General features: G+C 42.8%; 1 protein-coding gene across 1 annotated transcript; it reads right to left on the bottom strand.

Moving 5' to 3' along the window:
* Positions 1 to 2,662: 2,662 nt before the first annotated feature.
* On the bottom strand, positions 2,663 to 13,263 carry LOC121312640 (cyclin-dependent kinase 6-like; the record flags this gene model as incomplete). The annotated part of the gene is made up of 7 exons (XM_041244339.1): positions 2,663 to 2,882; positions 7,197 to 7,240; positions 7,895 to 8,013; positions 10,341 to 10,391; positions 12,517 to 12,626; positions 12,825 to 12,992; positions 13,131 to 13,263. Coding segments are annotated over 7 exons (727 nt in total), but the record flags the coding sequence as incomplete, so codon positions are not given.
* Between the last annotated feature and the right edge of the window lie 141 nt (positions 13,264 to 13,404).

The following is a 13,404-nucleotide window of genomic DNA, read 5'->3' as shown; positions in this document are numbered from 1 at the left end:
AACAGGGCCCTGTTCCTCTTAGCTGGTTTAACTAATTCAGGCTAATTAGAGGTTAGCCAAATTCGATTATCCCGATAATTGAAGTCAGACTATCTCTGTTTCTCTATGCGAATACAGGCTAAAAGTGTCTCGTTAACTCGATTCCGATTGAAGAAACCCTGGTAATTGCGCGTGCTCGTGCTCCTCAAAAGGGAGAATCGCAGATCACTGAAACAATGATCTTCACGAAAGATGACATTGAAAGAGACAGCAACTTTTTTTCAGCCTGACTGAGCAAGAGCTTATATAGGAAAGTTTTGAGGAATATAAAAGCATTCTCACAACTAAATGCAACACTGCTGCTGCTCGGTTCAGGATCTTCTCCGTCGTACCTTTTGTGTAACGCTCTCGATTACGTCTTTCTTTTTTTTTTTTGGTTGTTTTTTTTAATGTTGGGAAGCAACTCACATGTGACAATGACGGCTAGTACGTGAGCGTCCTTTGAGAATTGAGGTCAAGTCATGGATGATATACAGTATTATCCATAGTCTGACACCTACTGTCTAGCACTGACATTGTATAGTCATTAAAATGTTGGATTATTTGCATCCGTCCACCTAATCTCACGTAGTAAAGGACGAAAAACGGGGTTCCGTGAGTGGTCCGTGGTGTTTCTGTAGTGTAGTGGTTATCACGTTCACCTCACACGCGAAAAGTCCCCTGTTCGAAACCGGGTGGAACACAGCAACTCTTATTTTCAATGTAAGTCTGACTGTGAGGTGAAAGTGATAAATTCGACACTATGGAAACGCCGATCATTTGTGCCATGAACATACAGTGCATTTTTGGATCAACGCGATACAAGGCAGTCTTCAGTTAAAGCCAAACGTGATGGAAAAAGCAATGCTGGAAGTTGCAAGTGTAGGGACGTATACGTTGGATGCGAGCCTGGTCTCGATACTGGGCGGATAACATTGTACTTACTAATGGTTGTTGCCGTTCCCCTCTCTTTTGTGCAGTCAAGATGCAGACCACAACTCAAAGTTTCGACGGATCGGGTAGCATGAAATTTTCGCAGTAACAAAAAAAAAAAAAAAAAAAAAACAAGATGCCCAGGCACCAGCTGTCGCTCATCTGCACGTACCGGGTTAATTGGGTGTCCAGGTGCACTGAACTACCTAGAGACGATCTAAATATACACAACTAACAGCAACGAGAGAAATCCGGTTAACAAAGATAGATTTTAGATAATTGACAGGCCGTTCGGCAACATCAATTAAAAGTATGTAGTGATTTTGATCACATTGTCCGAAACTGAGATAGCGAATTAAGAGATTACTGATAACTTTCATACGCGTGAGGGTAATACTTATGCCACGTCATTTTCTAATCCACAACATAGGATAGCAAATCCTCGTTCTGATGGCTAGTTATCGAATGAGCGGTTTGTGCCTGATCTTTGTATAATTTTCAATGTTTCAAATGAAAATTATGTTTTGTTAGCAGTTATGGCACTATACAAGGCTTATATTGTTGTGATCTCTACCGTGTCATAGAATCCGATCTTACCCGATCCATGTGATGCCGTGAGGGCTCTGCTTACTGATGGTTAGGGTGTGAGGGAGAGGTGGGCAGTCATCCCCGTGACATGTCGTCTCATGACACCCAGGAAGAGATGACGGTCTACACAACCCTGCGTCAAGTAGGACTACCGCAGCCCTCGGCGGGTAAGTCTCTCCGCCGCAATGCCATGGACCGCCGGCGCGATATGTCACTCAGCTATCGGGAGGCAGTCGCGGGTAACCTCCTCCTGCGCTACGGCTACGATAGGACTGGGGGGGGGTTTAGGGTACTGCTCCTTGTGTGTTAATGGAGGAGACAACGCGACGCTGAACCTTAAACGAAGTGTGGGTCATGGAAGTGTTGTGGCTGGTATTTGCTCAGACGTGATACGAAGTGGGCTTGACAGCAGAGCCAGCGCAGGAAATGAACGCGCAGCAAGAAGCCCGAACCTGAAGGCGCACGAACACCAGCACTCAGAGCACCTGCACCTGCACCAGAGCACCCATTTTGGAGACGGTGTTTTTGTGTTTATTATTTTGGGACTGCAACCCCTTTGTTTTGTAGTTGGTAATACCCATTGCTGGGTGGAACCAGCTTTATTATTTTGGGTCCATTTTTCACTGGCAATACCCATTGCTGGGTAAAGCCAGCTTTATTATTTGAAACCCGGTTTAAAAAGGGTATTAAAAGAAACCTGACCGGTAAACTTCGTGTTTGTCCTTTGTTGGAGCAACTCAAATCACTTATACACCGGAGCACTACAAACCACTTTGCCACACTGCTTTACACATGACTCAAGTATTTCCCTTACCGTCGCCCAATCGGTTCGTTACCAACCATTGAATGGACGTCCTCAGTATTGATCAGTCCGGTTTTAATGAGGCAGTAGCTACCCTACTATATAAAGAGAAAAGGCAGTGTGTATATTAGCACTTGTATAACAAAACCATGCACAGACTTACAATGAAAGGACTAAAGAATATTCATTCATTTTTGGTAACAATTTAATTGGCTTAAAAGCAAACAAACTCGTCCTTCTAAATCACAAACAAACAATCCATGTACTTGGAACAATTGGAACATACGTTTTAAAAACATAACAATTGAATTTTTGCTGTGAGATCAGGTTGCAACCACTGGCTGATAACGACCTGCTAAACGTGTGCAGTTCAGTGTGGCTGTCATTGCATGCCGTTCAGAAGTGCAGTTGTCCTTCATTTATTTATTTTTTTTCAAGGTTACACATCCGCAGCTTCGCTTGCTGCCTCAATCCTGAAGTAGGGATGGGCCAGGGCTTCCGCTGCGGAGACTCTCTCGGTCAGCTTGAAACACAGGCATTTCTACAAGAACACAGGCATTGCACAAGGTTACCTCCTGTGGATCGTACTCAGAAAGCATGTTTATTGGGTATTTCGCTGTACCATGGAATTTATGAACTCCTTGAAAAGAATTGTGGGAAACATTGTCGTTTTAAAAATATACCTCAACTTCTATGATTCGATCCCACAATGCTTTTCAGTGTTGCTTATTGCTAAGCAGGGTGGGAGTCCATTTTTTTTTCCAATTCCAATTCCCTTTATAATCAATTCCAGTTCCGACTGATTACGAGGGAATTGGGATTTGATTTTAAAAAAAGGAAATCGAGCCCCAACCCTGTTTTGCTAAGACTGCATTAAAGATGTAACTGTAAATATTGTGAGCCTTTAAAATCTGATTGAGTGTCAATATGGGAATGAAAATCACCCAACAGAACGATGCTATCTTAGTTGACAGACAATATAAGCTCCCCAAATTGAGGAAAAAAAAAAATCAAGCGTGGGTTAAGCCTTGAGCAGAGCGGCGCGGTGCGGCACTCCTGGGCATTTTCACTGTGCGATCCTGCTAATGCGCACCCGGGCACCAAGGAGTGGTAAGCACCACGCGACCACACTGTAGCAGAATGGAATGGAGCACTACAGCAGCTGTCAGTACCACATAGCCAGCGATGCACTCGGATATCATTTACATATAGGGCCAAACGTTTTGCATCCCCTATTACAATATTAGGAAGCAGACAATTCAAAGAAAAACAAAACAAACAAACAAACAAAAACCTACGTGAACATAATTTCGATATTTTATTTGCCCTCGTGCAAACCGAAGAAATTACAAAATGAAATCGCAAAAGTCTAGCACAGGGGTGGCCAACCGGCGTCTCCAGAGCCACATGCGGCTCTTTTGTGGTCAGTTTTCTTCCAGGATAACCTTGTACTTGGCTTGATTCATGCCAAAGCTGCCTGATTCCATCCTTGCTGAAGCACCCCCAGATCATCACCAGTACACCCTCCACCACATTTCACAGTGGGTGCGAGACACTGTGGCTTGCAGGCCTCTCCAGGTCTCCGTCTAACCATTAGATGACGAGGTGTTGGGCAAAGCTGAAAATTGGACTCATCTGGGGGAGCTTCAGCAAGGCTGGAATCAGGCAGATTTGTCTTTGTGAAGGGCGCATGAAACAAGCCAAGTACAAGGTTGTCCTGGAAGAAAACTTGCTTCTTTCTGGTCTGACAATGTTCCCCAATTCTGAGGATTGGTTTTTCCAGCAGGACAGTGCTCCATGCCACAAAGCCAGGTCAATCAAGGTGTGGATGGAGGACCACCAGATCAAGACCCTGTCATGGCCAGCCCAATCTCCAGACCTGAACCCCATTGAAAACCTCTGGAATGTGATCAAGAGGAAGATGGATGGTCACAAGCCATCAAACAAAACCAAGCTTCTTGAATTTTTGCACCAGGAGTGGCAAAAAGTCACCCAACATCAATGTGAAAGACCTGTGGAGAGCATGCCAAGATGCATGAAAGCTGTGATTGAAAATCAGGGTTATTCCACCAAATATTGATTTCTGAACTCTTCCTAAGTTAAAACACTCGCGTATAGGGGTTTTCGGAATGAATCGAACTTACTTTCTTGGCCGTATTCGAGGTCTGACAACACTGCATACTTTTGGTGTATTTTGAACCAGTGGTCATTTCTCGCCACCTTGACATGTCTCTAAATGAAATCTTGTTATTTGAAAATTTGGAGAGCAATGTTGTTCATGAGTTTATCGAATCAACCCACAACCAGTTCTCATTTTCTGCAAATAAATGCTCTAAATGACAATATTATTAGTTGGAATTTGGGAAAAATGTTGTCAGCAGTTTATAGATTAAAACAAAATGTATTATTTTACCCAAACACATACCTATAAATAGCAAAACCAGACTATATATATTTTTTGTCAGTATAACATTTTTTAGTAGCGATAAAAAATGCCACCAGTAGTGAAAATAGCGCGGAAGCGCTGCGCTGTATTTGAAAATGAGGGAGCAATTTTCGGCTGGTCACCATTTTCGCTTGGGGTTGTTGATCCCTGTTCTACCTGTCTCGCATTATACAGAACGAGAAAAAGTGAAGCGCTGCCTCCAGTATTTGACAGAACAGGGAGCAATGTGTGATTTCTTCTTGTCAGTTTACTACATGAAACATCCATTGACGATCCAAGGATGTGGGTTTCGTACTGCAAACAGACTTCTGTAAGTTTGGACTCTTTCCTCTTCAAGGGATTTCCAATGCATTTTTTTCATTTAAGGGGTCTCAATAGGACATTAATGTATTTTCACTTAGTTATCCCCTAAAGTGTCCTTGTGCAATGGTTAACAAACTTAAGGGAAATACTTAAATACAAACTGTAGAACATTTGGGAAAACTAAGGGGAGGGAATTTCACTTAAGGTGTTACGCAACCGGACACATGTCTTTATGTCGCCGTTCAAATCTTCCAATCTGCGCGTTATTTCACTACAAACTGTGCCCACATTGACAAAGAATATACAAAAGACTTGAACGTCTGTCTTTAAATGTTAGCTCTAGAACTTGGCTGTTTGGTACGGGTGGAACGTTTCTGTACAGGTAATGCGATAACTCGCAGACAGAAATTACAATGAAATTTAACGGTCTATGGTTTTGACGATTCCAAACTTTTATTGTAAATCTAAAGTCTGCTATGCAAATGTTTACTAAAAGACGATACGTTTACAAATCTTATAGTACAAAGCTACTTCACAACATAAATTCAAGTATCGGAGCAGCTGATTAAAATGTGACCGTCAAAATGACTGCTATCGGTAAAAAGCAAAAGGATAAACAGACGCAAATGTTGACCAAATTTGCCAAACAATCTAAGACTGCAACTACAGCTTACTCCTAACAAGTGGCCTGGAACACTGCCCATGCAAAAAAAACCTACTCCGAAGGTGAGTATGTGAAAACTTGCCTCAGGGATGTTATTGTTATCCTATGTCCAAACAACAATCAACTGCAAAAGCAAATTTCAAACCTGCAGCTCTCACATCACACGATAGAACGCATCCATCTCAGATCTGAATAGTGCCACTGAACTACAGCTGCATTCAGAACAATGTGCGTAGTAAAGAATGCCAAAAGTCACACTGAGTACAGATCCTGCCTCTATGTGGTATAAGAAAATAAACGATAGTTAGCTACTCACCAAAATAAGAAACAAAAACAAAACTATGCCTTTATATTTAGTGAAAATGTATTTGTTTGGATATCAATATTACTCATGTACTGGAAAAAATAAAGGTCAGCTTCATTTAATAGTGTGTGTGTGTGTGTGTGTGATAGTAATTGTAATAAAAACATATCAGTGAAATGTTAAATTAAGTGCTTTTTAAAGTTTGTGGCTCTTGTCACTGTAAATTTTATTTCCTTGGCTCTGTCTGTGAAAGGTTGGCCACCCCTGCTCTAGTGGAAACTACAACAGCAGCACAGTACTTCACGTGAGATTTTGAAATGTCACTTTTTTTTTTTCAATTTGTGGAAAACTACAAATCTGTCATTTCAGCACGTTCAATTATCATTCTTAATCCTGCAGGGTGTGATGCAAAACGTGTGGCCATGGCTGTAATGCCCCCCATGTAACCTGCTAAATAAAAATGCTGGTTTGTTTGTCAACATTGTTTTCCTGTCATCCATATGCAGGTGTATGAAGGGAGTGATGAACTTAGCAAAGAAACAAACTGTAATGCTGCATTTGGGTCTTGAACCAGTGAAGCCCAGGCTAGGAGTTGGTTCCTGTACCCCATGCAGAGCGCCTTTGCCTCATGCGCCACTTGGGAGCCCCTGTTTTTTTACTGTAGATTTGGTTTAGAATACCGAATGTTTACATTTAAACCACGGCAATGGATCAATGACATTTGACAATGAGATTTATAACAGGTTGCAAACCGTCCCCCCGTCACAAAAGGGGAAAAAATCTCTTCTATCGATTCTCAAATGCCAGGAATGTGATGCAGAGAGAAGAGGCAGCGCACTTGTCAAGTGGCCTTGCTTTCACAATGCGACTGGCTGCAGGAAGGCTGCACCTTCACAGAATAACGTGCGCTGCAAGGCTTGGGTCCAGTATGAGTAAAAGCCAGAGTGGCACGTTGGTGACGGGGCTGTCCACCATGAAGAGAGAGTCGATTTTACAGCGCCTTGAAAAATAAAGCAATCGTTATAACTGAGTGAAACTGATGGAGGCAAAGACCGGCAAGCCAAGCACATCAAGAGCGGAACCCTTCCTACACGCCTAGCTGTGGTTTTAAAGCTCAGTGTGTTTTCAAACAGCTCACGCCCTTGCGAAGCAGCACGACTGCATTCTGAATGGAGGCGTGACCTGGACGAGACAGAAGGGTTAAATGTGGGTTGGAATCCTATAGAAAATTCTACACAGGCACAGGAGTGTAAGCATGCTATTGCGAAGAGCCAGCGTCCAGCCCAGTTCTGCTCAATAAGTTTGTGTTAGCCAGGTCTACAGACAGTTCCATTACTGAGGCAGTGCTGTGCTGCGTGAAGCCTGCTGTCCATGCTGTTGTCCACACTGGGGTGAAGAAGGCAGACGGAGAAACCCAGTCACTGTGGCTGGGAATGAGCGCTCGTGTTTAGTGGGTGGGTGGATGTGTGTGTCTTTTTTTTTTTTTTTTTTTTAATTCCATTAAAAAAAAAAAAAAAATCGAAAATTGTAAATTTTAGATAAAAAAATAAGAATAAAAAATCCCTAGGCCTTTAAATACGGAGGGACAACATCCCTGATTCACATCTAAGGTAGCATAGATCGGCCAAAAGGGATCCCAACCAGGACCACAGTGTCATATACAACAAAGATTCAAAACTGTATTGCACGGAAGTTCACGCCTTATGACTTATGAGTATCTGCCGACAGTCGACAGAGCTTACTGTTTTCGTTGAAGCGCTTACCGGCATGGCAGCGGGTTTCATAACGACAAGGTATCGTCATGTTATGGTATCGTCGTCAGAAACGGGTCTTTGCCCAGCTCGTCCATGTTGGCAATGGGACTCTGTGTGTGGGGCCCAGTCTCGCTCCAGAAAGAGCTGTGCTCTAAGATATTGTTCTCAGGCCATTCTTCTTGTGGGGGGGCTCCGATAAACCTAAGAAGGGATACAAGAGTCAATTATTATTATTTATTTTTTTAACTTAGTGGTCACAAATTATTTTTGTTTTCTCCCCAATTTAGAAAATGTCCAATTATTTTTTTTAGGCTCAGCCCACCGCTACCACACCTGCGCTGACTCAGGAACGACAAAGATGAACACATGCTGTCCTCCAAACAACGTTGTGCCATCGCGGACAACATTCTTCAACTCACGTTCAGCCACCATGCGTAGGTAGAGCTACAGCGTCAGAGGACAATGCAGCCCTGGGCAGCTTACAGGCAAGCCCGCAGGCACCCGGCCAGACCACAGGGGTCGCTGGTATGCGGTGAGCTGAGGACACCCTGGCCGACCTAAACCCTGATTAAATCAGCCCCATTTATCTGTAAGGACTATGGAAAATAAACAGTCCTTTTTTAAGGGAACCGTCTGCCAAGTGGGGCAGAGACCCAGCCTGAGCACGCACTGTAACAATAAACACAGCGGACTTGATCAGGACTTCAATACCTCTCCATACAAGCATGAAAACAGCGTTGATACAACCGCTGGCCTTTACAGAGGGACTTGAAATGGTGCTGGATCCCGACGCCAGTACTGTTTACAGCGGGACTTGAAATAGTGCTGGATCCCAACACCAGTACTGTTTACAGCGGGACTTGAAATAGTGCTGGATCCCAACGCCAGTACTGTTCATGAATTAGATTCACACATGCAGATTACTGCGCTCTGCTTGCACAACACATTGCTACAATTAGGGCATCTGTTTTTTGGTTTTTGTTAATTGTGTTTTGAATTTGAATTTTTCAGTGTTTATTTTTAGCTATTTCTGAGTTTTATTTTTTTTCGGGGCTTTAGTTTTTGATATACTGTATAAACTGAGATGAATTACCAAGGTTTTCCTGGACACTCGTGCGAAAACGCTTGTAAAAAAAAAGTCAGTTTTATCCATGTCCTTGAAGTGTCCTGCTAATGGACAGGAATTAGAAAGTGAAACGACAAGGGGTCACTTTGGTGGAGGACGAGTGCTTCACAGTGAAGACCCTCTGCTCACGGGGCAGTTCTTCTGGGATTTTTAAATAAAAGGAGTGCATTTTCAAGCAAAATTTTTAGGAGGCACATACAATTCCATTTTAAATCCTCTCGTTATTTAACTGTAAACGCAGCTGAAGGGCTTGTGATTGGTAGCCTACCAGTTCCCGACTGTAACATCGAGGTTAATCTTGCCGCCGAGTTCTCCAGATAGTGAGTGCAGGAAAGTGCCGTCAACTCAGTAGTTGGGGGGGCGCGGTTTCTAAAGATTCAGTATCAAATCAGCGATAGATGTCAGGTAAGGCGGGGACGTCGTGCCCCGCACGCAAATGGGAAATGCATTATTTATATTTCTGTAATAGGTTTAAACCCTTAAGGTCCTAGGTGGGACCAGGCTCCAATATTCCGACACCACCAGATGATAACACGGGCACAAAAAAGGAGCATATCGACGGAGCGCGGCTCACCGCGAGTTTCTTAAGAGTCATCAACAGGTCTCGATGAAGACTCTACAGATATCATAGTTTTTAAAATTGAACTCGATCGTGGTGATAAAACTAGTGACCAGGAGAGGATTTATCAGTATGCACGTTTATAAAGAGGTATGTGAATAAACACAGCGAACAAGGGGTGGGGCTTGGCTGGAGATGCAGTACTGATGTCATTTTGCATGCAGTGCGTTTTAAACCTGTTTTACTGAAAAAATTTAAACAGCGTGTGTAAAAGAAATTGGACCCGACACCCCTGCCGAGCGCTGAATAAATGGACTGCAAAGGGTTGTAAAGATAAAGTCACCGTGAATTGGTTAACCATTTCTATGGGTTTTTTTTCCCCCCGGTCATTATTGGCTATCCACTGATTGCATTTTTTTTGCATCGGGGTGGGTGGGGGGGGTGTTATCGGGTTTTATTGGTTAGAATTCAGAACACAGCACAGCTGTAAGCATCCGCACTGCACAGCTTTGCATGCTCCACTACGATGTATGTAGGATGACGGCAATACTGCACAGCAATTTTACTCGCATGTAAACCTCTGATCTTCTGCTTTTAGTGTCCGAGAGTGCTAGTAAACGGAGTGAGTGTCGAATGTGAGTGATGTTAACCGCAGTGATGTGCTCATGGGCTTTTCACATCTGCTGAGATATTTCAATGTGATAAGTAGTCCAGGGAGCCATGAAACAGCACCTGCACTCAGCTGGCTGGACTATATCATGCAAAACCTGCCACAGCTTCATTACAAGGACAAGCAGCATATCTATTTACAAAGGCTGAACAGGATGACAACTGGAAACTTACTGAAATATCTTCTTAAGCTGGTGCAGTTCTGAATCGCCACAAAGCAATGGCCTACAAAGTCACAAAAACAGCACAAAAAAAAAAAAACAGACATCAGCCGACTAAGCACACCAACACTAGCTGCACATTTCACATAGTCAGTCAAACGCTATCTGGCCAGCTTTTAAATGTTACATATGAAACTCAAAAAGCTTTTACTTTCTGAAGTGCCTTCATTGGAGATCTCAGATCAGGGCTTCCCAACCCTGGTCCTGGGGGACCTCCCCCTGTGTCTTCTGGTTATCATTGCAACTGAGCTCTACACAACTTAGTTAAGCAAGGTTTTCAAAATAAGCCAGCGACCGGCGCCATCCACCTGTCTAAAATGAGATTTTGCGAAGGCTGCTTTTATTTAAATATTACGATTACTTTCAGCTATTGTACCCCAAAAAACCCCCAAAAAACATTCCTTTTGTTCTGAGATATTGGGTGGGTGATGTCATGTATTAAGAAGAAAGGCATGCTGGGATATCCGCTGATCACTTGTCAGCTGACGGCAGAAGATGCACGGGAGAGGAAGATCTGAGGAGGAGGAGGAAGAGTTTGTAGACGCACCGTGCCAAACTTATAAATCTGGGAGACTCCAGTACTCGGCACCAATAGGCAATGTAATATTTGTTTGAGTTTCTTGAGGATGAAAAGCTGTTTTATTGAGGATGATGTTTAATATTTGGTATGTTACAGACACAAAAAAAGTGCTTTTTTTTTTACTTCAAGTAAATTTAAAACTTGACAAACTGCACGTCATGGAAAAAAAAAAGAAAAAAAAAAACAGCTGGTATTTGTGACAGGTACCTTAAATGAAGAAACTCCTTAGTTTAGGTTTTCAGTGTGTTACGCCACTGGAAATGAAATGCTTTTAAACTGTGCGGTTGGAGCGTTTGTTACAATCATTACACAATCAAAAACAAATGGTCATTTACTCAGAACACAGCGCCTGTTTAATTACCTTAAAAAATGGCTCTCGTTAAATGGTTTTTTTGCATTATTCTATTATTATTTGTAATACTAGCTTGAAGCGGGAATCTGTTTAAGGTAAGGCTGCCTCCACACCGGACAGAGCGACGCGAACATCAATCCACACCAGAGATGACTTGGAAACGATGCACAAGACTGGAAATAAACACATGACCCCGCCCGTGCATTCCTATTGGACATGCTAGAGATGGGCTGTCCCATTACAAAACAGGTCTTGTTTTGATAAAAGGTCACCACCCTGACCTCTGGCAACTCCGTTGTAAAATAAAGGTTGGGCTTGTAAAACGTATGGATCCCAGTTACGATCACGCCTTGTACATGCAAACAGTGTTATTGTTATTAATTAGCACTGTAATGTACAAGTCATGGTACCAGTAGTAGTCTGATTTGAAGTCTGGTACATCAAAAGACAGCTGGACAATAGTAGTATAGCTGAACTGATATTTTCAACAAAATGATTTTATTGTTATACATTTATATATACAACTTACTGCAATCTCCATTGTGGTTCTTTACAAATTCCTTCTTTGATCGTTTTTGTTTATTAACTTGTTAAAGTATTTTAAAGTGCAACATTTATTATTATTATTATTATTAATAAGCTTAGATTTTATATTAGTATTTATTTATGATATTATTATTTCTTTTCAAAACAGTCACTGACACTTGACAGAAAATGATGGTAATATTGACTCATCTATTGTAACCTCTGTCTGGGAACCAGGGTGAGATAGGATGGTCACACTACAACACAAACCCATTCCTGACTTGTATGTGTACAACGTCCACAACTGAGCCAAGGCCCTTGACACTAGTGTTGCTTGTTTGGTGAAATCTCCATAAAACTCCAACTTAATCTAGACATATTTGAAGGTAAACTTGAACTCTGAAACAATAGTGAGCCATGAGACAATTCAAAACCTCGGTACTTCTAACAAAGCCTATGATCTGTTTCGAATGAAGCGGTTCTATTCAATTAGTTAAGTAATTGAGATGCTCGGTTGGAATGAAAACCAGCAGAAACACACAGGGGGGTCCAGGGGGGCTGTCCTCCTTACTTTTCACACCTTAAGTCATGCTGCCCTCAGGAGGTATTGCTTTGAATACTACCTATCAACTCAAATGTAGCGCAAAAAGCCTGGATGCAGCTCTCTCTTACCTGAGCAGGTGCAGTTCAGCAAATATACAGCCAGCGCTCCACATATCCACAGATGAGTGGTAGCTGGAGTAAAGCAGCACCTCCGGAGCTCTGTACCACAATGTGACGACCTGCAACGAGGGACAGAAAAAAAAACTGCAACAGCTGCACGCAGTAAGACTGCAAGCAACGCCCGTTCAGACTTACAGTGCTGTTTAACCCTGGCTTAAAAACAATTCTCAGCCCAGTCCTCCCAGTCCTGCAAAAGGGCTCCTTACAATCCCACAGCAGGGTTTTTTTATATATATTTTTTTTTTCTCTAGACTTACTTTGGGCGTCAGCGCCATGTTGAAGATGTAGAGGCGCGCCAGGCCGAAGTCCGCCACTTTAATCTGTCCCCGGCTGCTGATCAGAATGTTCTCCGGCTTCAGATCCCGGTGAATTACCATGTGGGTGTGCAGGAAATCCAGACCGCTCAGCAACTGGCACGTCAAGTCCTGAACACAAATGACAAGCTGCAGTTTCTATGGATCAATTCAGAGGGCATGTCCTGATGAACGCTGCACGGGGGGGGGGGCCTGCATTTTAAAAAGTGAAAAGAAAGGACTGGTGGATTTTTTTGCCATGGTAATTACCTGAATCTTTTCACGGGGCAGTCCACACTTGGGCACGTTCTTCAGGTAGGATGCTAAATCAAGGTCAATATGCTCAAACACTAGAGACAGATCTAACTCATGCACACTGCACAAAGCGAACACATCAAGCAGCCTGCAACAAAAGTGCAAGAATAGATTTTATTACTTTTCCAGCACAATTTGTCTCACAATTGGTTAAAACGACAGCACTGGCTGCATGTTCTCCTTATATCTGCAGCACGGCAGCGTCTGTGTCCTGTGCGAACCCAAGAGC

The sequence above is a fragment of the Polyodon spathula genome, unplaced genomic scaffold (genome assembly GCF_017654505.1).
Source record: "Polyodon spathula isolate WHYD16114869_AA unplaced genomic scaffold, ASM1765450v1 scaffolds_4204, whole genome shotgun sequence".
Lineage (NCBI taxonomy): Eukaryota > Metazoa > Chordata > Actinopteri > Acipenseriformes > Polyodontidae > Polyodon > Polyodon spathula.
This window is presented reverse-complemented; position numbering and strand designations above follow the sequence as displayed.